Here is a 25,150-nt window from a genome sequence, read left to right as displayed (position 1 = left end):
ACCACATTGAGGTACCAAACTAGTTGCGGCCTATGCACCGGCAGAAAAAGCCTATACAACCCCTTAAGGTGGGCCTTCACCACAGGGTTGGCCGCAGAAAACGCAAGCTCAGGGGAATTCTTGTAAGCCCCAATGGCTGCCAAATAAGTGCGGCAAGCATCCACCTGAACACCAGAATGAGCCAGGTGCACTGAAAACGCTATCATGTCAACCAGAGGACAGGAGACAGGGTCCAGACCCTTGTCATGAGCCCAATGGCTGAACCTAGTCCATTTTCTCTTACACTGGGATCAAGTCCAGGGCCTTCTGGCCTACTGAATGATATCCCAGTTGTCATCCGAAAATTTAGCATGTTGAAGCCTCAGCTGGTCAGGAACCAGGCCGCCAGCGCCAGCTTGGCTGGGTCTGAATGTTCCACCGCTCCACCCTGCTGCGTCAGGAATCCCCTGCTGGAGATCTGAAGGTGGACCGGACCCTGGGAGCAAAACTGCAGCTGATCTGAAACCAGGGTCTCGAAGGACAGTTGAGGGCAATCAGGGTGAGGCTGCAACCCACCGAAGCCTGAAACTTGCAAAGGGTCCATTGGAGCACAGGGGTAGGCGGGAACGCATAACACCTGCAGCCGTGCCAACAGATCTGAAAGCATCTCCCAGAGACACCTGACCCCGTCCTGCCCATGAAGCAAACTGGGGGCACTTGGAATTCAGAGGGGATGCAAACAAATCCAGGTCCGCGAACCACCAACGCTGGAAAAGGGGCAACAAGGAGTCAGTGTGCAACTTCCACTCGTAGGTGTTGAATCCCAAGCGGCGCAGGTGGTCCACTTCTGCATTGCGGTCAACCCTGCTGAAATCCAAATCCCCTCCAACAGGGCCCATTTCTAGATTGATACTGCCTCCATGCAGAGGAGGGGGTGCATGGGTGTCACCCTGCTTGTTCAGGTAAAACATTGTGGTAGAATTGTCCGTCCTGACCAGAATCGACCTGCCCCTGATGAGGGGCAAAAATGTCCTGAGAGCCAGGCCCACTGCCCTGAGCTCGAGCAGATTTATATGCAGGAGGGCTTCCACCCTGGACCCTGCTCCATGATTCGCATAGCCCTCCAGAGTAGCCCACAGCCCGAAAGAGGAGTCCATCGTCACCACCAGGGAAGGCACCCGCCGGGTGAAGGGGGCTCCTATTGAAACACTGCCATCCATCAGCGACCAGCGAAGATCGGGCAGTAGGAGCAGTGGTATTCGGACCCTGTCTGACTGAGACCCCAGTCTCCGGATGCCAACTGACCGCCAGGTGGAGCTAGAGGCACCTCATCTTGAGGCAAGCGTGCTGTACAGTGAGCATGCAGGAAACCATCAGGCCCAGAATGTACTGGAACCACCATGCCAAAGTAGTCGTGTCGGCCAGAAAATGCACCACCGCCTTGGCGAGGGACAGAAGCCTCTGTGGCATAGGGAACTCCCGCTGAATGGTAGTGTTCCAACGCACCCCTAGGAAGACCAATTCCTGAGATGGACACAACTGCGACTTCCTCTGGTTGAGGGAGAACCTCCGCTGATGAAGGATATTCGCCAGTCTTTGGCGGGAGTGCACCAACCCCTTCGGGTGACCCCACCCTCATCAGCCAGTTGTCCAAGTAAGGGTACAGATGATTGCCCTCCAAGCGGAGAAGGTCCGCACCTGCGTTCATCAACTTTGTGATCAGGCTGAAGGGCAGCACCCTGTACTGAAAGTGGCACAACATAATTGTGAAACGCAGAAACTTCTGATGCCGCTGGTAGATTGCAACATGCATGTACTCATCCTTGAGGGCCAGGAAACACATCCAGTCCCCTGCACACTAAGACCCGACTATGTGCGCGGGAGTAATCATTTTGAAGCGTTCCAGCGTTAAAGACAGATTTAGTAATGACAGGTCAAGGACAAACCTCAGGCGAGCCTGGTTTATCTTGGGTACCGCAAAAATCCTGGAATAGTAACCGGACGCCCTGTCTACAGGAGGAACCAGTTCTATCACCTGCATCTACAAGAGCAATAGGATGTCCCGTAAAAGAGCCGGGGACCCGATCTGACGAAGAGGAGGAGAGGATGGTAGAGGTAAAGGAAGAGGAAAACTGAAGCCCATGGAGAATACGGATAGGATCCACAAGTTGCTGAAAAGACGCTTCCAGGTGTCCTGGAACAGAGCCAAATACGCCTACATAGGCGAGCTGTGTCCCCCGACGTTGACGTCACTGCTTCTTGTCGTCCGAGGTGGCGATAGAGGAAGCGGAGCAGAAAAACCCATGCACGTCCTCTACTGCTTTCTCCTGTTGTCACTGGGCGACCTGTCAGGCCTCCGTATACCGCGGTCCCAGAACCCTTTGAAGCCGGAGAAAGTGCAGGGCTTGAACCCGGTCCTGCCCTGGGACTGAGAGAAGGATTTCTGTCCTAATTTTGTCAGGATGACCAGGGACTTGGCGGTTTGAGTGGAGGTTTTCTTCTTTGTCAATTCGTCTTCGGTTGACAAATGAAAAAGGTCCTGCACGTCAGATGAAAACCACACTGTCCTTCTCATTCGATCACAAGGCACAGCCCTCTGCTGGCTGTGTCGATGTGGGAGACCAAAGACTACATGAGGTCCTGCGCAATGGCCCAGGCATCTGCCAGACCGGCCTTGGAGGGCACTTGCTTGTCCGGACGGGTGCATGCGGAGGCCAGGGGGGGAGAAATCGGGCAGAAATTCCCAGAGCACCCACCACAGCTTCCGGTTAGCCACAGCCAAGAGGGCGTCTGCGTTGGCTTGCTGCAGATGCAGTCCTGCGATGGAATAACAGCGCTTTACCAAAGACTCAAGGACTTTGTCCTCCTTGGAGAGCCAACTGAAGGTGGCTCCCGTGGAGGAAGACAACGAAGACGATGGTTTAGAATACAAGGAGGGCGCAGCCACCACTGAAGAATGAGGCTGCGGGTGAGAGGCAAGGAGGATTGACTCCCTATCTGTCAGCATAAACCTGCTGTCCAACTTTTTGTTCATCTGGGCGTTGGCCATGGGCTTCTCCCGGACCTTTTGTGCCACCTTCAGAACATCCTTCTGGAGAGGCATGCCAGACCGGATCGTGGTGCGTTTCCCCAAGACCTCTGCTACCACTCCCAACTCCTGGGGGGACTTCCCTGGGCAAAGGGACCCCCAAGAACTCCACAAGGCTCACAAAAACTCCACCAGGCCCTGAAGGCGGTCAAGAAAGGCCTTAGCGGGTGCAGAGGGTTCATCGTCATGGGCGTCATCGTCCTCATCATTCCCGCCCCCCCTTTTCACAGACCTGAGGGGATTCCAGGCACTGGGACACAGGTTCCAGCGGGGTCCCCCCCTAGGTCCGGAGCCACAGACAGGTCCAACGGCTGTTGATGGGGAAGCGCTGGTGGTACAGGAGGAGGTGGAGGGGTCAGATCAACCAGTATGGCCTGGACCGGGGGAGCGACCGGCAGCGCTGAGGACCACGAGGAGTACCCAGAGGAGGAGGCTGAGGCGGCACCACCTGTGGGATGACCTCCTTCACTATGTCCTTCAAGAGCCCCTTCATCTGAGGGGAATGCATAAGTAAGAGCAAGCGTTCGAAGAAGCGGTCCTCGTAAGCTACCAAATTCCTAGGGGCCCAGCCCTCCGAGGCATTGGGCATCCGCTCCTGGTCAAAGCAATGAGGTATCAGGTGTTTGTAGCCATAAGACTGTGATGGGCAGATGTATCCATTAGGGTACCAGAAGCCTGCACCATACGATCTGCTGCCGCTTCCAGAGGGAAGAGGACTGGGATCATCTTGCAAAGCCCAGTTGATGGGTGAAACCACTGGCGGGCCCTGAGCTGGATCCAAGATGGCCACCGGCCTGGCATGCCCTATCACGTGCCACTCCGTCATATTGAAGCCTTGCGCCAGGGCCATGGTGGTATGGAGCGGAGGCTCTGAGTCAAGAGAGGCCTCAGACACAGGAGGATACAGCTTGGGTCTTGCACCTGAAGCAGAGGCATCAACCTCAGATCACTAGTAGGCACAGAGCCCTCGATCGGACGGCCATTTGGCGTAATGCCCTGACTCACCACGTCAGAGCGAGCTCCGATAGGCTGGACTCCCTTGCCACCTGTGCCGGTAGCCGTGCTGGATCGCGCTAAGGGCACACTCTTGGAGGCGACACTCGACGATCCCTTACCCTACTGGGGTAGAAGAAGAGGATGAACTTGATCTCCCTTGCGACGACAGCTTGGTAGCGCTCCTGATCCCCTTGGCTTGGGAGCCAGTACCCTTAGAGGCCTCAGGCATGCCAGAACATATTTTGAGGAACTCCGATCCGTGGGAACCTGGGGAAGGAGTCAACATGCTGACAAGCCATGCTGAACAGAGGGCCTACCTTGTCTTGACGAGAGGTCATGGAGACAAAGTCCTTAAGGTGGGGTGGAGTAAAAGTGTGGAAGATCTCCCTCCAACGCGGCAACCGATTCTTCAATGCCATGTGACATGAGGCGCATCTCGTGATTCCTCCTGCAGCCAACATGCGCCGGGGGTGGCGAGGCACAAAGGGAAGTTAAATAAGATTGAAAAAGAAAACGGGGAGCAGGCGGAACGCTAAAAACGTCTCTGCACCAGCTGCCAGGTCTGACACCGTCCGTGAGGAAAAAGGGACTGAGCTGATGTGTCGGAGAGCGGGGCCTCGGCAAGGCGTTCCCCCCGCTTGAGGCTGCGCCCTGCACGCTATACTAAATTTAAAGGGAAAGCTCAATTTTTCGCTGCCAAAGGTTCCGCTACCACAAGGATGGAGGAAAGGGGACAGGACGTATGAGTATATGAGGAATCTGTTGGAGGAAGATATCCATTAGAAATTGTTATTTATGCTTGGGAGATATGGGGTCAACGTAACAGAAAACAAATAACTACTATGTAGATTGTTTCAGTTAACTGGAGAAAGGATGTATTCTGGACGAGAGCACCTTTTTGTAAAAAGGTCATATCTCATAAATCAACATTTATTTTAGTATTCTAATACAAGCATGACTGGTAGCACATAAAGTGCATGCACATACATTAGGATGCACACAGTAATACTAAGAGATGCTTCATATCAACAATTACTTACCAATACACATTCACAGTAACTCTGTTGTTTGCAGCAGAGGCCCTTCAAGCAAACAAAAGTCCCACATACAAGGCACAAAGCAGGATCCTTAGGAATCTTCAGACAGACAGTACAAGACTTTCTATGGTAGTACTGAAAGATAGTGTTATAATTTTCTGGCAACTGAAGAAGTCGTGGCAAGTCCCACTGAGGATCCTGTATTAGCAAATCCTATAGGCAAAGAAATACTGTATGTTATACATGAGGCAGTGAAAGCTATCACGAGCATGTGATTTAATTTTACTTATAGTTGACTAAATGCTGAGGTATCATTTTGAACAGAAATGACTCACATTATAACAAATACAAGTGACAGAGGCAGTCCCAGAAAAAGGGTGCCGTTACAAAAGGCTGGCGCTATTTTTACTGAGAATAATCAGATGATTAGTGGGTGGGGTTATGGTATATTACCCACGGACAAAGACTAGGTAACAAACAAAATATAGCACGAACAAAATAGGACTAATGCTACAGCATATGGTAGTATACATGTTTACATGTTCACACAGGGAACCTATGTGCAGGGCCTGCCAGGGACAGATGGACTGGTTCAGTTTGTGGGAAGTCAGTAGAGGCTGAGAGAAGACACTTCACTGACAAAGAAATGGTGCATACGTCTGGAATTCAGTTGTTCCACAGATGGCATGGCATTGATGTTTGGAGGAAGAGCATTCAAGTGGTTGTCTGTTAACTAGTGGAACAAGTCTGGCCACTCGACAGGGAGGTCGAGAAATCTGTCCTGTACATCCGCAGAATATTTGGTTGAGAGCATCCATACTGTCCTCTGCATTTCTTTGCCCAGGCAGACACCTCTGCTGGCCGTATTGATGTCAGAGACCGTGGATTCCAGAAGGTCCAGGGCAACTGAGCGTGCCTCTGCCAGGCCCACTTTAAAGGCGGCTTGTCTATCTAGAGGTAAGGTTAGGTGAAAATCCCCCATTTCTTTCCACAGCTTTTGGATTAAGTGGTGAGAACAGCCTCGGCATTCGCCTGCTGGAGGTGAAGACCGCATTGAGGTAGGTACTCTTACCGAAAGACTCAAGAACTTTGTAATCTTTCAACAAGCAATTGGCAGCAGCACCAGCCGCAGATGAACTTGAAGGCTTTGAGTACATGGAAGTGGACGCCGCGACAGAGGTGTGAGGCTGTGAGTGGGATGAAAGCAGCACCTTTTCCAGTAGTCGAAAATGGCCATCCGCCTTCTTGTTCAGTTGCGCGTTAGCCCTCAGTTTTTCCATACCCTCTTGGCCAGAGTGAGGACATCCTTCTACAGAGGAATGCCTGAGCGGCACGTTGCTCGAAGGGCCAAGACCTCTGCTAGGACTCCAGGTTCTTGTGGCGCATGTTCTGGTTGAAGCACTCCTAGAAATTCAGCCAAGGCCTGAAGACAGTAATGGATGGCCTTGACCAAGGCAGAAGCATCTTCATTTTGTGCATCGTTGTTCCCAACGTCATGCAAAGCGGGGCAGGGGGATAAGGAGGGAGAGTCTGGGGCCTGCTGTAGAGGTACCGGAAGCCCCCACACCGGTTAGCACCCTGCAGAGGCTCGGCCGGCACTGCGGGAGCCTGTGGCAAGGGAGGGGGTGGTGGAGGATGAGGAGGAGGAGGAGGAGGTGGGGGAGGAGGAGGCGGCAAAGAGGGCACTGGAAGTGTTGCCGGCAGTAGCTGAGGAACCAGAACCCCTGTCTGGTGAGGTAGAGGTCCCAGAGGGGGAGGCCTTGGCGGCAGCATTTGAGAAACCACGGCCTTGATGAGCTCCTTTAGGAAGCCCACCATTTGCTGCAACCGCATCAGAAGAAGGAAGCACTAGAAGAATCTATCCTCGCATGCTGCATGGTTGGACCGCTAGGTAGAGGAGGATGCCCAGCCCTCGGACGCGCTGGCCCTCCTGCCCGATTCAGGATGCCTAGGCACCTGGGAAGGGTACCCGAAATCTGGCTCCTTTAAGCATAGCCCTGTGGAGACCATTTCCCTGAAGCCTGTGGGCCAGAGCTGAGCCCTGAAGAATGAGGACTGGATGTGCCTTGGGCCGCCCATTATGAAAGAGGGCGCTGCCGGAGGCCTGCAATCCATGTCTAAGATGTCCGCCGAGCATGCAGACTCTGCCGAGTGTATGTCTGCCATTTTGTGTGTTGGCGCCATGCCTTGGGAAGTAAGGCATGAGACCTCCCGATCCTGAGTGGGGTCCAACATCGTGGAGGTCTGTTTACGACCCGACCCTGAAGCTCTTGCGCAGACCTCAGAGAGGGCCCTGGTAGGCCGTTGGCCCTCAGTCAGCAGACTGGGTGTCAATCTGTCCATTGCAGAAACGACCTCTGAGGGAGCTCCGGGAGGCCCCTTACCCTCAGCTGTGGAGCTGCTAGCCATAGTGGACTTCACTGTAGGCTTGCGAATAGGAACCAGTGCGGAACTAGAGCTGGTGTGCCCCTCGGTGGCTGGCCTGAAAGAGCCCCTGGGCTCCTCGGCGTGGGGGCCAGTAGCCTTGACGTGCTCAGCTTTTCACCGTTTCTAGGGTACGGGGGAGAGGCCCTCCCAGACAGCAAGCCTGGAGACTAAGTGACCGATCTTCTCGTGACTGGAAGCCCTTGACACAAAGTCCTTCAGATGGTTTGGAGGTGAAGTGTGGAAAATCTCCCTACAGCCCTACAGCGAGACAGTCTATTCTTCAATGACCGATGGGCGAGGGAGCCGCACACCGTGCACGCGTCTCGGCGGTGATCGGGCCCCAAGCACTCTCGGCACAGTGCATGGGGGTTTGATGCCAGAAAGGAATGGCCACAAGATGCGCACCTCGTGAAGCCTCCTGCGAGCACATGCGCCAGAGGAAGGCAAGGGACCAAAGGGAGGTGAAATGAATCAAAAAAGAAAAAACAGGGAAGCACGCAAAGCACTGAAAAAAATCCCTGCGCAAGCTGCAAGGTTTGATCCTGTCCGTGCTGAAAAAGGGACCAAGGTGAGGGAAAGCTCTCTTTTTTCGTTGCCAATGGTTCGGTACTGCCACCATGCCTGGGGACGCCCACGAGGATTGAGGAAAGGGGACGGGATGTATGAGTAAGGAAAGTACTACAGCAATGTGGCATGTTAAAGGGTCCAACTCTCTGGCTCTGCACCAGCTGAAAAATGTGTTGCGTCAGCAGCGGTAAAGAGCCTTTGTTGCTGCCTTTCGCGCTAAGAGCAACACCTCCTGAAATCCTCCGGAAAGCCCCAGTCCATGTACTTCATCCTCTGAGTTGCCAGACATGGAGATTGAGGGTACTGATGCTGGTGGAGGGTCCATCCTCCTTCTAGCAAGAGCAAGTCCAATATGTTCGGGAGATATCGTGGAGGGCAGATGGCCAAGTCCAGGAGTTCAGGGTACCACGTCCCTTTGGCCCAATCTGGAGCAATCAGGATCACTGTTGTACTGAATGTAGTTAACTTCCTGATGACGTGTGGTATGATGGGAATCGGTGGGAACACAGAGTAGTAGATCATTCCAGCCCACCACGAAAGCCAAATTGCCCCCCCCCCCCCCTGAATTGCTCCTCTCGGGGGGAAATTCCCTGGATCAGAACAGCTTACATTTCCTGTTGGAGCTGGATACGAACTGATCGACCTGAGGAGTTCCCCAGAAAGCAAAGATCTCTGCAAGTACTTCCCGGCATAGCTCCCACTCGTGGGAGGCCAACCCCTACCTGCTCAGGGTGTCCGACAATGTGTTCTCCTTCCCAGCTAGATGAATTGCAGATATGGAGATCTGTCTCTGCAACTCCCAAAACTAAGTTGCAAACCTCTTGTGAGAAACCAGAAGGTGTCTCGCACACTAGTCCCCAGGGATCGGTCATCCAGGTGGCCAAAACACGACCATCGCTTTTGGATCCTGTTCCTGGGGATAGACCAGTGTGGGAGGATCACCTGGGTGAGGGGTCTTCGTGGAATGGGACACCAGGTGGTGAGACGCAGTAGCCCCTTCCTTGAAACACCTTTACCCCATCCTACCAGGTAGGATATTTAGGAACTCTATCCGCCCGCTCCCCCCTTTACAACAAAAACACATTCTCACGGACAGCCGGCTATGAGAGAAAACAGACTAACACCCGAGCAGTATACCTGACGTGTCCCAATACAATGGTCAGGCGAGGTCAGGCAATTACTGACCATCACACACACATGACTTCCATTGCACTTCCCCACACGGATAAAAGGTGCAGCACGAGAGCACACTCGAAGCGAGGCATCCTCATGCTAGAGAAGCCAGAGAGTGTGTTAAGCTTGAGTGTGCCGCATTATCCCATGCTGAAAACGTGGGCAAGTGAGCAATGGCTTGGAAATGTTGACATAATTTCTTGCATACTTTTCTTTTGCATAACATTGTTTCCCACATTATTTGTATTAAGAATTAAGGATTGGCAATAGGTTTGCTAGCATAGGCCCTTTTATTTGAACAGATTTGACTAGTACTGTGTTATTATTTGATGGTCGTAGTTTGCTCCTGTCTTTAGAATTAGGATTAGACAGGTGTTTTTCAAACCCGATTGAAACTCAATAGATGCCCTTAAACTGCGATTACTGTTGTCTGTCTAACTGTTTGATACCATGCCTTCCTTACACTCTTCTGAACAGAAATACTAATCCTAAGCCCCCCTTTTGTTAAGGTAGTGCATGGCCACTGTGTTGTCCCACACGATCAGTACTGTTTTCCCCTATATTTAGGGCAAAAAGGCCATCAGTGCCAGTTTGATTGCCCTCAACTCTAGAAGGCTTATGTGGTTTAGCCTCCACTGCAGACCAATCAGATCACCTGAGTTCCTTCAGGTGTGCGCTCCAGCCCTTCACCGCGGTGTCCTTCACTATCACAATATCCAGCCAGGGTTGCCAAAAGGGTTACCCCTTCATCAGGTTATCCTCGATGGATCACAACAGAAGATTCTGTGAGCACCTGGTCGGGACCTGTAATTGGTAAATCATGTTGCCTGAGAACTGTGAGCACTGCAATTTGAGAGCCCACTGAAGGGATCTCAGTCTGGCCTTTGGCACCAGAAAAATACAGGATGCACAAGGCCCTGCAAAGAAAGTCCACGGTCGGTAGTGTTTGGGTGTTGTAGAATTTGTAGACCATCTGCTGGATCTTGGTAGCTCTGTCCTCAGGAGGAAAATACTTCCCCTTGCATGATTCCAGGACCACTCCGATGAACTAGAGCGTATGATAAGGTGTCATCTGGGACTTCTAGAAATTGAGGGAGAAGCCCAGCTTAAGCAGCAAGTGGCAGATATAACTTGGATGAAGCCGGGTCTGCTCCTCCGAGCGGGCCCCGATGAGCCAGTCGTCCAAATAAGGGAATATGTGAAACCCTCTCTTCTCAGACTGACTGCCACCACTGCAAATAGCTTAGTGAAGACCCTCAAGGGCAGACGTGAGCCTGAATAGCAAAACCTTTAATTTGTAGGGCATACTGCCAACGATGAAGATTAGGTACTTCTTGTGCTTGGGATAAATAGACACTTGAAAGCAAGCATCCTGAAGATCAAATGACACCAGCCAATCCTGGAACTGGAGCCTGGAGGATCGGCGAAAGAGTTTCTATCTTGAATTTGTCTTTCCTGAGGAACTTATTAAAGTGCCTTTAGGTCCAAGATTGGTCGCAGTCCCCTGTACTTCTTTGGGAGTACGAAGTAGAGTGAGTTCATCAGATTCCTTTTTGCTAGTGGAACGTGTTCTATTGAACCTATTTGCAGCAGGGAAAATATCCCCTGCAGCAGTAGCAGATCTGGATCCTTCAGAATCAGGGTGGAAGCAGGAGAGGCAGGGTATCATCTGATTAAAAGGTGGACAGTATCCCTGCAAAACGGTCTGACCCACAAGCCCAACATAATGTCCTGCAATTCTTCGTAAAAGTGGTCTAGATTCCCTCCCACTGGAGAGGTGGGTCGAAGACTATTAGGAAGACTTTGTTGCCGCTGCTGCACCAGATGGGACAGAAGCAACCGAGGAGGATTGATTTGCCTTGCCTTCCCTCTTGACGTTTTGGGGAACCTTCTAAGCCTGGAAGTGGTGGACATCTTGCTATTTGGATAAGGATACACAATAACGAAATAACCGTTTCCAAGTTGGAGACAGAGTTAGAGATGGTTGCTGATGGATAGCTGTACTCAAGGACTTTGCAGCCGCCTTAGTACATTGCAGCTTCTCGAAGCTGTTGTCAGCCTTGGAGCCACAGAGGCTGTGGCCACCGAAGGGCATATCCAGTAATTTGGCCTGGACATCAGGTGCAAAACCAGACTCCCTTAGCCATGAGAGGCATCTCAATACTGCAGTGGTACCCATCGCTCTCTCCAGACAATAGGCCGTTTCCAGGCCAGAATGCAAAGCTTAGCACATTGTTGCTTTCCCAGCTGCCATAATGTTGAGGAAAACATTCCTCTTCTCTCCCTCAGATATGTCCTCAGCGGCCTGCTCAATTACTGACCACAAGGTATGAATATACTTGGACAGAGCACAGGAAGAGTTCACTACCTTGAGAACCCTGCTTCCTGAAGCAAAGATTTTCTTAGCCCAGGCATCCACCTTCTTGTCGTCCCTATCCAGCGGCAAGGATGTTTAAGCCGATTATCTTGCCCCTGAAGTGGCGGCCTGTGTCAACAGGCTCTCTCAGGCTAGGGTGCATATCCAAGAAGTCAGGAGACCTATACTTCTTGGATCGATCACTGCTTACTGCTGGCACTGAGCAGGGCTTCTGCCAAAGATCCATTAGGGGGTCTTTCAAGGTTGCATGGAATGGAAGAATAGGCTCCTTCATAGGACTTCTGTCCAGAATGGCATTACGGTCATAATCAGTGACCATCTTGGTAGAGGTCCCCACACTAAAGTGTGAGAGGTCAGAAATGAAAGCCGGACACAAAGTTGTCATGTTATTGATTAAAGACATTTATTAAATACAAATAGGTTAGGAAAACGTCTCTTTGTCCCTGCTCTAAAGAGGATCTTCCCTACATAGAAACTAAAAACGAAGGCTCTGTCTTTGTCAGGATGACAGCAACTGAAAAGCTGTCCTTGTGTCCAAAATGTCCTATCCTGACCTTCACAATACAAACAAAAACAAAAAAGGCTGCAAGTAAATGTCTTTAACTTGATGTTGCAAACATGTTTAAAACCAAAAAGTATAAGAATAACTCCAATGAAAATCTTCTCCAAGGTATTGATCCATGGGCCCAGATGGTAGTCCCTTCCCCATGCTGGGAACCTCGGAACGCCCCAAGGTCCCTAGCTGCTTTGCGCAGACTCACTGGTTCCTTCCAGTGTTTTCGGCTCTGCTCATGCCTCTGCGGTGTGGGTCCTTCACCTGCTTTCCACTATAGAGGGTGCAGACGTTCTTCCAGCATCTCTGCAGTCACACGCCAGCGCTCCTTCCTGACCCAGACAGGAGAGCGCTGTTTCTTCGAGCGGCCGAATCTCCTTTCCTCTCGTACGTGGCATTCCTCCTCCTGTCTCGTCCTTCCAACATCTTGCGTGCGTGAGCTTCAGCATGTGGTTTAACGTCTTCTCCTGCACTGCTTGTCCCAAGAATGCGGTTGGCATCTTTAAATGCCCTGCACACTGAAGGATTGGAAAAACTAACTATTCTGCATGTTGTACTTCAAGCTTCTGATATTTTGCACAAATTCCCTCACCTCCCCCCCCTCGTCTAAGTACTCGAGTAGTTATGGGAGTTGCAGTCTATGAATGTCATTGGACTTTTAACTCTTAAATGGTTTTCCTCAGAGGTTTCATATAATGGCACATTAGAAACAAAAGATTATGTGCGAGTTGTGGGTGTTGGAGTCAAAGGTGGGGACATGATCAGAGTACTGTAGAAAAAAGGTTACTTGACTTTCTCTACAGGAGGGAATCATTAGCTGACAATAGGCAATTACGGTTTTGGGTGTCAAAGTCTCTTCTTCGTGGAAAGTGGGGAAACGGTCTCATCCAATGAAGTCATGGCATCTTCCCAGTAGTTGTCTCCTCCCATGTGATCCTCCCTCATATATCTGCCCCCAGAGTCAGGATGATGTAGCGGCTGCTGTCCCCTGGCCGCATGGGAGGAGGTTCCCACCAGGGAATCCATGATGACTCCATTGGATTCATCACAAAAGCCTCAGATTTTACCCATGCCAGACCTGTAAGTTGTGTTGGGGTGAGCATGAGGGTCTTGTGGGTATCCAGCCCACAGGCTCCTTGGAGATCCGTAACCAGGTCCTTGAACATGACTCCTCAACGAAAATGCCTTTGGAGGGTTACACAGTCTCATGGGCTTGAGACCAAAAGAGATCTCATCGCCATCATAAATCCTTTCGAACAATGGCATAAAGTCATCCTCAACCTTCGTGCATAACACAGCACAGAAGGGGCATCAATTTGATGCCAAATGGCCTCCTGAGGAGGGCGCTAAAGCGGCTTTGTGAGCAGTGGAGGCAGACGTGGCACTTGACCATGATGAGGCTTTTGCAGGTCCGACAGATGTCGTACTCGTGCCTTTTGGCGCACTCAAGGAGTCTTTTGTAGAGTCCCAGCCGGCTTTACTTCGTTCAGTGGACTCTGCCACTTTCTTGGCCTTCAAATCCGAAAAGGCATCCCCATCGACTTCCTTGAACACATCCAGAATTTTCTGCCTGAAGTGTTCACACTTCTGTGCAGGGTTGGATTTCAAAGGGAACCTTTCCTGTCTACCTCGAGAGGAGTCCAATGAGGAGTGCCTCCTTCCTTTTCTTTTTCTTCGAAGATGAATGATGGTAATCACTCCAGGAATGGGTCCTCTTGTGCTTGCGTGACTTTCTCTTCTCCGAAGGTCGCTCGGTTGACTCGACTTGTTTATCCTCGGGCAGGTGAATTTTTGATGGTGTGGTGCTCTGAGACTTGGATGAAGATCGTCCAAGTTTTAATTTCGAGCGCCTCTCCTTTAAATCCTTCAGCGTCATGAACCGACATGAGCCGCAGCCAGCCATCTTGTGATCAATTCAGAGGCATCACAAGCACAATCTGTGAGGATCAGTAATTGCCATTTTACTGTCACAATCCTTACAGCACTTGAGATCAAAGGCTTTGGTGTCAACATCGCATTGAATTTTATCGATTGAATCAGGAAAATGAAAAGGGTTAACTGTAGTCACAGTGCTGCCTATTTATACCGGGGTTGAGTCCGGACCCAATGTCGAGGAGTGTCGAGAAGTGGTACGAGAGATCCAAATGCAAGGCAGGGCAAAAGAAAACAAACCCCAAGGCGGGGTGAGCACCAAAAGAACCCAAAACAGGGTGATAGAAACCAAACCTCAAGGTGGGATGAGAGCCCAGAGACTCCAAGGCGGTTGAGAGCAACCAAACACAAAAACAGGGTTAAAGACCAGAGACGCCAAGGGGGTGCAAGAGGAACCCAACCCCAAGGTAGGGTGAGAGACCCGAGATGCCAATGCAGAGTAAGAGGAACCAGACACTATGGTGGGGAGACAGAAAGTAGACCCCAAGGTGGGATGAGTGGAACCAAAACTCAATGTGCGACACAGACCGAGGAGTGCCTAGCGGGAGAGAATGTCAGGATCTTTCTTGGGGAAGGAGTACAAAGAGAACATATGGAGTTAAGGGAACACGAAACAGATATCCGCTTGTGATATAAAAATGAGATACTTTAACTGGACTGAATTGAACAGTAGCTACAAGAGAAGGTTGGAGAAACATTCAGCCTACTGGCTTATGCTGTGACAGGGGCAGGGGCAGGGAGCCCCTACTGAGAAAGTCACACCAGGGTGGGGGACAGCAGCCAATTACCAGTCATTTGCTCAGGGCCAACCTTTGTTGAATGTATGTGTTTCTTTTATAGTGGTAGGGACAGAACTCAGGTAAGCGTATGACTCTGGATGGAGGACTTTCCTGTTTGTAACGAACATCCTGACGAGCACCCTTTGTAGTTTTTCTTTTATAGAGTAGGGCCAAGACTCATAGACTTAGTGACAGCATAGCTTTTTTATGATTTAGAATAAAAAAAAGTTGAAACAATGCCACTTTCTCCATCTCTTGTTTCTGATTTACTACAGGAGCCTCGAAAGACCCACCTTGAGACCGAGACCTCTTCCAGTGCGTCTTAGTTTTCTTCTTGTGGAGAGGTGATCCATGCCGGGCGACCTCAAACAGGTCAGTTTATCACTTTTCTCCCTCTGGAAGAGGGTGAACAGCTTTGCTTCCCGTGCCCGAAGTGCCTTGGTTTACATCGACTGACATAATGCGCCCTCCTGTCGGTCATGTCCCTCACCGAGGCAGTATAGACAAATGCAGTGGAGATCCAAATAGGACATGTGAAGCCTGCTGTCGAAGCAGTTTGAACCTTGAAGACTTTGTTGGATTTGGCATTTCGCTGAGGAAACAAGAAACAAGCAAACTTCAAAAGAAGATGCTTTCCTAAAGTGAGCAAAGTGCAATGAAAAAAGAAACAGGGGTCAAAGGGAGTGGCACATATATATATATATATATATATATATGATACATTACTCACCGTAATCGTATTTCTGATGCTTGTATCTGCTTAGATTCACATGCTGTGCATAGGCCGACATCTAGTGGAAGCTGCGGAGTATTACAGTTTGTTTTTCGAAACTCGAAAATGGGCGTCGACACAGGGCGTGCCAGTAATACTATCCCTAGTGTGACGTCCACTGTACCCAAGATCCCTCACGCGTCTAGGATCCTCAGATTGTATTTTTTCTGACATGAGGTAGCATGAGGAGTAGCGTGAGTACAGATAATCCAAGCAGATAGACAGAAGGCAAGACTACAAGCAATCATGCGCCTTCTCTCGGAGGGGAGGAAGGGTGGGTCGCATGTGAATCTAAGCAGATACAAGCATCAGAAATACGATTACGGTGAGTAATGTATCCCTTCTGAGGCTTGTGGAATCTGCTTAGATCACATGCTGTGCATAGATTAGCGAGCAGTACCAGAAGAAGGAGGTGGGATGTGAGAAGGGTCATGAGCAAATAAGTGTCTTAGAACCGCTTGTCCCACTTGTGTATCTGTCTTGGAATGGGTGTCAATGCAGTAATGCTGAGTAAAAGTCTGAATAGAGCTCCAAGTAGCTGCTTTGCAAATGGTGTCAAGGGGAACATTTGCAATGAAAGCCAGAGTGGCCCCAATGCCTCTAGTAGAGTGGGCCCTTGGCGTAAAAGGCAGAGTCTTTTCAGAAAGTGAGTAACACAGCTGGATACAGTTAATAATCCACTTTGAGATGGCACCTTTAGAGACGCGATCCCCCTCTCTGCCTGTAGCTACGGAGACAAACAGTTGATCTGTTTTCCTTAGCGGTCTTGTTTTATTTACATAGTAGAGGACCGCCCTACGCACAACTAGGGTGTGTAGTTTCACCTCAGCCGAGCTTTTCGGGTTCTGAAAGAAAGCCGGAAGCTCGATGGACTGGTTTACATGGAATTTTGATATAAATTTAGGTGAGAACCTAGGGTGTGTGCGTAAAACCAGTTTGTCTTTATGGATAGTAAAGAAGGGATCCTGCACTGACAGAGCCTGAATTTCACTGACCCTTCTTATAGAAGTAATAGCTACTAAGAAGGCCGTTTTATAAGTCAGGTGTTTGAGACTGCTTTTATGCATGGGTTGGAAAGGGGGGCCCATGAGCTTGGCTAGCACCACATTAAGGTGCCACCCTTGCGGTGGGTTTGAAATAGGAGGGTGAAGTCTCTTTACTCCTTCCATGAAGGCTTTAACTACTGGTACTTTCCACCACGACACCTTGTTATGGGAAGTGGTGTAAGCCGAGAGAGCTGCCAGGTGTACTTTCAGTGAGTTAAAAACCAAACCTGCATCTAGCAGGTGGAGCATGTATGTAACAATAGTGGAAGGAGTGCAATCCACTGGGTTGATTTGTCTACTCTGGCACCAGATAACGAACCTCTTCCACTTGTCAAAGTAACAGTGCCTTGTGTTTGGCTTCCTAGATTCTTTTAGGATGTCCATACACCTCTGTGGCAAATTGAGGTGTCCAAACTCTATGACCTCAGGAGCCATGCTGCCAGGTTCATTGAGTTGGGTTGCTGGTGCACTGTTTGACCTTGGTGCTGGGACAGTAGGTTGTACCAGGCTGGAAGTTTGATGGGCTCGCACACCGCCATCCTGCGTAGGTGTGGGAACCACGGTTGTCTTGCCCACATGGGAGCAACTAGGACGAGCGTCATCGATTCCCTGTTCATTTTGTTCACCACTTTCCTGATGAGAGGAGTTGGTGGAAAAGTGTACGCAAACATCCCTGACCAGTTCATCCACAGGGCGTTCCCCTGGGAGTCTGGTTGGGGGAACCTGGATGCAAATCCTGGGCATTGTTTGTTTTCGCTTGTGGCGAATAAGTCTATAGTGGGGAAACCCCACTGAGAGAAGAGATTTTCTACGACCTCTCTGTGAAGAACCCATTTGTGTTCCTCTGGGAGGGAGTCTCTGCTCAGAGCATCCGCTAGGGAATTGTGCTCCCCTGGAACATGTTGTGATGACAGGAAGATGTTCCGTCTGTGTGCCCATATCCAAATTTTCTGGGCAAGCTTGGACAGATTTGGCGAGCAAGTCCCTCCTTGCTTGTTCAGGTAGAACATGGCTGTAGTGCTGTCCGTCCGGATTTGCACTGACAGGTTTAGTAGATGGGGCTCAAACGCCTGAAGCGCTCTGAATACTGCCAGAAGCTCTAGCAGGTTGATGTGGTTCTTGGCCACTGAGTGAGACCAGAGACCCTGAGCTGTGTGGTGGAGATAGTGAGCTCCCCACCCCGTTAGACATGCATCTGTAGTGACTACTGCCTGTACTTCGGGATCGTAAAAGGCTTTCCCCTTTGCGAGATTCTCTCTTGTCCACCAGTGAAGGCTTTGTACCAGTGTTGGCGAAACGACCACTAGATCGTCCCACTGACCACTTGCCTGAGACCACTGTTTCGCCAACCATTCCTGCATGGGACGCATGCGCAGGCGCGCGTGGGGGACCAGGTAAATGCATGACGCCATCATGCCCAGTAAACGCATTGCTTTGCGTAGCGTTATTTGTTGACCGGACTGATAATGCGGAATTTGTAGTAGTATATTCCGAATTCTTTCTTCTGAAGGAAAGGTCAACCCCTCCTGGGTATCCATGATTGCTCCTAAGAATTGTTTTGAGGTGCTTGGCACCAGGCTTGACTTCTTCTCGTTGATTGAGAAGCCTAATTTGTGGAGGAGGTCGATAGTCCTTTGAATGTTTGTCCTGCAAATACCTGGGGTTTCCCCCGTTATGAGCCAGTCGTCCAAATAAGGGTACACTGGGATTGTCTCCCTGCGTAGGTGTGCAGCCGCCACCGCCAGTACCTTGGTGAATACCCTTGGTGCTGAAGCTATCCTGAAGGGCAGTACCTTGAATTGGTAGTAGCAACTGTCCACCTTGAAGCGCAAGTACTTTCTGTGCGCTGGGAACATGGAAATATGAAAATAAGCATCTTTCATATTCAAGGTTGCCATGTAATCCCCCTTTTTTAGGAGGGGGATTACCTCTTGTAGCGTGGTCATACGAAATTTTTGGGGCTTGACATACTTGTTGGCAGGCCGTAAGTCCAATATTGGGCGCATTGTCAAGTCTTTCTTTGGCACAAGGAAGTAAGTTGAATAAATACCCTTGTTTACCTGGTGTCCCGGGACGAGTTCTATCGCGTCCTTTTGTAGAAGAATGGCGATCTCCTCGAGGAGAATCTTCTGATGTTCCAAGGAGTGTACTCTTTGTCGTGGAGGATGGTTCCGGGGACGCTGCAGTAGCTCTATACAATATCCCGTGGATACTGTTGACAGCACCCATCTGTCTGATATGATCCCTTCCCAAGCCTGGGTGAAGTTTGAAATGCGTCCCCCTACTGGGGTTGCGTGAGAAGGGACCCTGAACTGAGCGTCACTGCTTTGGTGGAGGCGTGCCGCCTCCCTTGCTGGGGCTGCCTCTGCCTTTACCACGACCTCTCCTATTACCTCTGCCGTAACCCTGGGTAGACTGTTGGTTGTTGTTCCACCGTGTACACTGCCCGTGGGAATAGTTAGATCCTCTCTGGGAATTTTGGCCGTGTGGGCGACGAAAATTACTATTCCCTCTCTGGTTAGGGGGTTTAACTGGCCAAGGGATTTGAGTGTCTCGTATTCGTCCTTGGCATTTTTCAGTGCGTCTTCGGCCGCCTTACCAAACAACAGATCGGCTTCCACCGGTTTGTCTAACAGTGATGCCTGAGTTTCTGCCTTAAAACCAGACTGCCGTAACCACGCATGTCTCTTGATAACAGTACCTTCTGCTATCAATCTGCCTGCGTTATCCGCTGCGTCGAAGGTTGCTTTCAAAATGCAACCAGACACGGCTCTACCCTCTGCGGAAATCCGAGCTAATTGGCCCTTTAACGGTTCAGGAGCAGAGGCTATGAGAGCCGCAACTTCTTCCCACTGATGGCAGTTGTAGCTGGCCAACAGGGTGGTGGAGTTAGCAATCCTTGCTTGATAGCCGGACGTTGAGGCTACCTTCCTGCCGAAACCGTATAGTTTTTTGCTCTCCTTGTCGGGAGGAGCTTCTGACGAAGACAAGGGTGTTCCAGCCCTCTTACGAGTGTTGGTAACAACTAGGGAGTCTGGCTTCAGATGTCCTCTTATATAGAGAGGGTCAGACTGAGCTGCCCTGAAAAGTTTTTCAACCCTGGGATTGACTGCTCTGGTGAGGTTTGGGTTCACCAGGGATGGATCTATTCTCCGCTGAATGGATTTAAGGATAGGGATGGTCTGGGCAACCGGCCTCCTTTCTCCCACTAACTCTTCTGCGAAGTCCCTTTCCTCCTGTACACCGTGGGTGTCAATGTGGAAATGTTCTGCTGCGCGAGCGAGAACCTCATTTAGGAGGGGCTGGTTATCGACCGGGGAGTCGGTAACCGGGGCTTCGTTCTCTACCGGGGAATCTACTCTGTATGTTTCCGGGTCATCCTCTTCTTCTTCCTGTTCCTCATCACCCCCATATTAGCCCGTCCCGGTTTGCTCTTCTATCATACCAAATTCTTGGTCTCCACAAAAGGAAGCCTCTCCTTTATACCGTGAGTATGGTGTTGCGTAAGGTTGTACCTCGAAGGGTTCAGACCTCATTGGGGTTTCAAACCGGGCCTTCTTACTGGGGGGGGTAGGATCAGTAGAGCCTGAGGGAGTGGCCCCTTGAGGATCATACGAGAGGAAATGTTCTGGATTTTTATCATAAAAATCAGCCAAAGAAGACATTCTTGACATGACCCTATCTATGTCTTCACTGGACCATTTTTTGGAACTGGGAATGACTCTCTCAGCAAGTCTACGGGATTTATCTTGAGTAGCTTTGCTGGTTGTGGACCTATCAGCAGACCTGGGCTTGTCTGTCTGTTTAGGGGGGGTGGAGTGTTTCACAGGTGTGGAAGAATGTACAGGTAGTTTCTTCTGCTGTTTTCCCCCCTCCCCATGCGTAGAAAAATGTTTTCCCTGTCCCTTAGTGGCTCTGGAGTTTTTCGATGCCTGGCTTCGAGGATCGGGAGAGGTGTCCCTGCCCTCCGAGCGTGGGGCCTCGCTGGCTTTAATTGCGGGCTCTGCCTCCTGGAGCGCGGCCTGGGGGCGGAAGTCGTCTTCGTCTTCCGACGATCGAACTTATGTTTGCCTAGGGAGCGAGGCACTCTTGGCAAGAGTGGATGATTGCCTGGAGTCATGCGGCGATCTTGATCGAGAGCACCCAGAGGACACCGAATCGGACCGTTCTGTCTGTGCCTCTTTCCGAGAACTCGACGTCGTCGAGTCTCGGTTGGACTTAGTGTATTTAGAGTGTGTAGTATGTGAAGCGCTTGCGTCGCCGGGGGTCTTCCCCATAGCTGCCCTGCCGGACGACCTTCCGAGGTCGGGGACCTGCGCTCGGCTGTCTTTCGACGTCGTAATGCCCTCGCCGTCGAAAGTACGGCGTCGCTGCCATCGCTGAAGGCGCCCTCCGCTGCCATGGCCGCCTGCCTGGCGTGGTGGGCCCAACGCTTCATCGAACGGTCCTTAAGTGTCTTAGGTTTAAACCTACTACATGCTCTGCAGTTCGCTTCGGGGTGGTTCCTCGGCAAGCAGAGATTGCACGTGGCGTGCCTGTCGACCCAAGGGTATTTGCGGTTGCACTTGGGGCAGAATTGAAAAGGGGTACCCTCCATACGCACCTTGAGGCAGCGGGCTGTTAAGTGTAGGAAATGTATAAGGTGCACCTATATACCAAGAGTGTAGAGTATGTACCACCCCCCCACTCTCCCTACTTGCAGAGCCGAGGCCAGCGGCCTACCAGGCCCGGGCAGAGGCCAGCGGCCTTCCGAGGCCCAAATCCGTCGTGCAGCACCCGACGGTCGATTTCTTCTCCAGCCGGCGTCGAGTGTCGAAGTTCGACGTTGGGGTGGGGAAGGATGTCAATAGATTAATAATTTAAAATTTTAGCAAAAGTATGGCTAAGGCCAGGGGACTCCGCAAGATGCTTCCGACCAGTATGGCGGAAAAAAACAATCTGAGGATCCTAGACGCGTGAGGGATCTTGGGTACAGTGGACGTCACACTAGGGATAGTATTACTGGCACGCCCTGTGTCGACGCCCATTTTCGAGTTTCGAAAAACAAACTAATACTCCGCAGCTTCCACTAGATGTCGGCCTATGCACAGCATGTGATCTAAGCAGATTCCACAAGCCTCAGAAATATATATATATATATATATATACTGACCGCCACGTTATGTCAGGCACACGCGCATCGAGGCATCATGCAGAGCCACGCCCCTCATGGCAGAAACGTTTCTGAACAGCAGCTGCGCTTGGATATGGATATCATAGTTAAGGAATCTGTGGTAGGAAATAATCCATCAGAAAGCAAATTGTACACCTGCCTAGCAAAAGGCAATGGATTTGAAGAGCAAAGGAGAAATTACTTGCCGTAATGTTCTTTCTATGGATTCTTCTCCCAGACTCCTCATCTGATAGATATTCCATCAAGCTTCGCTGCTTTGGAATTTTTTTTCGATAGTGGCCGTTAGTGGACCTCGACTTGGTCGTCAATCCATCTTGCTCTGTACTCTCATCGGTTCCGAAGGTGACGTCAGGCTTCGTAAATAAACTGTCACTATGCCCCAGACCTCAGTTTCCCCCCTTTTACTCCCCGAGCCCATGACGCTGCATAGGAAAACAGAGATAACAACGGGCTAATAAGCCCACAAAAAATGTACAACTTTTGTAAGAAAACCAGGTCTCAGCCTGAGGGAGACTTTCTCTCGAAAAAAAACGCATGAAGAGTGGTTTGCAGCATAAAGCCTGCAGTTCACTCACCCGCCTAGCGGATGTACTAGCCACTAGAAAGGCTGTCTTTAAGGAGAAGAGTCTTAAAGAGCAAGTGTGAATAGGCTCAAAAGGAGCAGCCTGTTACGCTCACCTGGACCCCACAGGGGTGTCGATCGGACCCGGACAGCTGCGGTCTCCTTCAACGTGATGTGTAGTGCAGAGATGACTGTCTGGACTGGCCCACCTAGTCTTGTCTGTTGGACCCGCAGAAGTATTTTCCTGCAAGTGGAGACCGGGATTAACCACCTGTGGGTTTTAGTGATGGCCTCCCAACTGTTCTCGGTCTCCCCCACTAATCACCTTCAATATCCCCTTAGTAACCTCACCTTATGTTCGTAAAAGATGAGCTCTCCATCCTGCGTGTCTTGCAGGGGCACGTAGATACCAGTTACTTCACTGGTTTGAAGGCGTTGGGAGAGTTCCGGTAAGTATTGACTCTGAAGTCCCTGGCGGGATTGGTAAGTATCAAGTTCAAAGAGTTCAACGTGCCCGATGTTCACTCTTGTCCCCTTCCTTCCTTAAGTTGCAACGGAGTTTGTGAGAAGAAGGTCTCGTAGCTGCTGCTGGCGTTCAGGTAAGAGTCTGTGTTACCCAACGCTGTCCGGTAACTATTGCATGCGTTAACGTGTTGTTTTTCTCCCTCTTTACAGATGCGGCATATGAAAATGTGGAGAGTTATGGAATAATACCGCCGGTGGTAAGTCTATGGTGGTAAGAGGTTGTATTTGTTGATTCCCTTGGCTCACCTTGTTTTTTCTTGTGTCCCCTAGGTGCCGGATTACGGCGAAGAAATGATGGAAACAGTGCCGGATCGAAAGATGCTGTGAGAACTGGCGAGTATGGCGCCGTGCTGGAGCTGGCGAAGCGACGCATGCAGGACTGATGTACTTTCCAGGTCCGGAGAATAAATGGTTCCGGAATTAGGTGAGGAATTTGAAATAAGTTTGTTTTCTAACCTTGTCCTTTTCTTCTTCTTTATTCTAGGAGCTCCGGATTCGAGGCGGGCGTGGCAGAAGACTGGATGCTGGCTGCAGGCACGCGGGCGTGGCAGAAGACTGGATGCTGGCTGCAGGCACGCGGGCGTGGCAGAAGACTGGATGCTGGCTGCAGGCACGGTGAGCGTCACGCTGCTGGATGCAGAATAACACGAAGCATGCGCTGTTCTTCGGGTGTAGTTTAAATAGCCTCCAAAGTAGTTCCAGGTAAGAAGTTCCCTAGAGCCACACCCGAGTAAAAAATAGTCCCTGTAACAAAATAGTCCCATCCAGGCCTCATGTTGGCTTGGACTCTTTTGCAGCATGGTCTGCATCAGGTAAGTAAAGTCTATGAGCCTGGCGCCTATGACGCCAGGACTGATTTCTATGATGAGCATGGCGCCTAAGGCGCCAGGACTGAACCCAGACAGCCCCTAGCCGGGGATGCTGAGGTTTAAACAAATGTCTGGATGCCTGCTCCCGGAGCTGAGGGCCTTGGTCCTGATGCCCGGGGGTAGGCATCATGACACCGCCATCAGATCCATCAACACCAGATTAAGATCACAATCTGGGACAACAAAGGGAGTTGGCGAAAACCTATTTACAAAGCCCTTCAGGAATTGTGCAATCACCGGGATCGTAAAATATGAACCTTGATCCGAGGACCTCTTAAACACAGACATGTTTGACAAATATCCTTTGGCTGTGGTGGCCTGCTGAGGCCAGTGACAGAAGGAACTCTATCACTGTAGTGGTGGGGCAAGAGATTGGGTCAATCTTGTGTTCCCCGCACCACGCCTCAAATCTTCTCCACCTGCACACGTACATGGACATGGATCTTGTAGATGGTCTGTGTGCAGCCAGCAACACCTCAAGTGCGTTCTCAGAGAGGTCCCAGTCATCACATCTCATCCTCCCAAGAGCCACGCATGTAGGTTGAGGGACTCTGAGTTCGGGTGATGCACCCGACCCTCCCACTGGTTTAAGAGGTCCAGCCGCAGAGGCAACCAGAGAGGTGGGCAGATAGCCAGATCCAGAAGATCCGAGTACCAGGTCTGCCTCGCCCGGTCCGGTGCGATCAGGATCATGGATGCTTGTTAAGATGGATTTCTGAACTCTGACCTGGTGGGCAGAGGTTCAGATGGCCAGCCCAGCCCAGTTTCGAACAAGGTAATCTTCTGGACAAGCCAGGCCAATCATGGTAGCATTGGCGGCGGTCAAGACTAGGACTCAGGAGGTGTGAGGTTGATCGAAAGCCCACAATGAGCACACACAGTAAACTAAACCACAAATTACTCTCAGTCAGGTGTATATATCAAAAAATACATATACATTTATTAAAGGCCTTTTAAGTCAAACACAAGATGAAACAACAGCAATATTAACAATTCTAACACTACCTTATACTAGAGAACATATATAGATTACCTATTGGCCTAAAGCAATATTAAACAAGTAAGGATCTGCAACCTGTAACAGAAGAGAGTCAGACGGTGTAAATATAGTTTAGGCAATTCTACAGGAGTCTCAACCCTAACTAATAGGCAGTCCAATACCTACGAAGTGTGGAGCCTTGTGCTCAAAAGCACATTTAGCGCAACAGCGCTCGATCGTGCATTTAAGTACAAAACAGGTCTCTTCAAGGGGCTGTACTGTCGTAGGAAGGGGGTAAGGCGATGAAGAATAGAGT

At 50.5% G+C, this 25,150-nt stretch overlaps 1 protein-coding gene across 5 annotated transcripts in view; it reads right to left on the bottom strand.

Annotated features, from left to right (window-relative positions):
- Nucleotides 1-25,150, bottom strand: part of UBR3 (ubiquitin protein ligase E3 component n-recognin 3) — a 2,710,065-nt gene that overhangs the window by 130,527 nt on the left and 2,554,388 nt on the right. For all 5 annotated transcript variants that reach the window (XM_069616177.1, XM_069616176.1, XM_069616178.1 and 2 more), the window contains one exon: nucleotides 5,104-5,313. In XM_069616177.1, coding sequence (XP_069472278.1) covers nucleotides 5,104-5,313 — 210 coding nt within the window. The remainder of the gene's footprint in view (nucleotides 1-5,103; nucleotides 5,314-25,150) is intronic.

This window comes from Ambystoma mexicanum, chromosome 9, assembly GCF_040938575.1.
Source record: "Ambystoma mexicanum isolate Mex_15411 chromosome 9, UKY_AmexF1_1, whole genome shotgun sequence".
NCBI classification, from domain to species: Eukaryota; Metazoa; Chordata; class Amphibia; order Caudata; family Ambystomatidae; genus Ambystoma; species Ambystoma mexicanum.
This window is presented reverse-complemented; position numbering and strand designations above follow the sequence as displayed.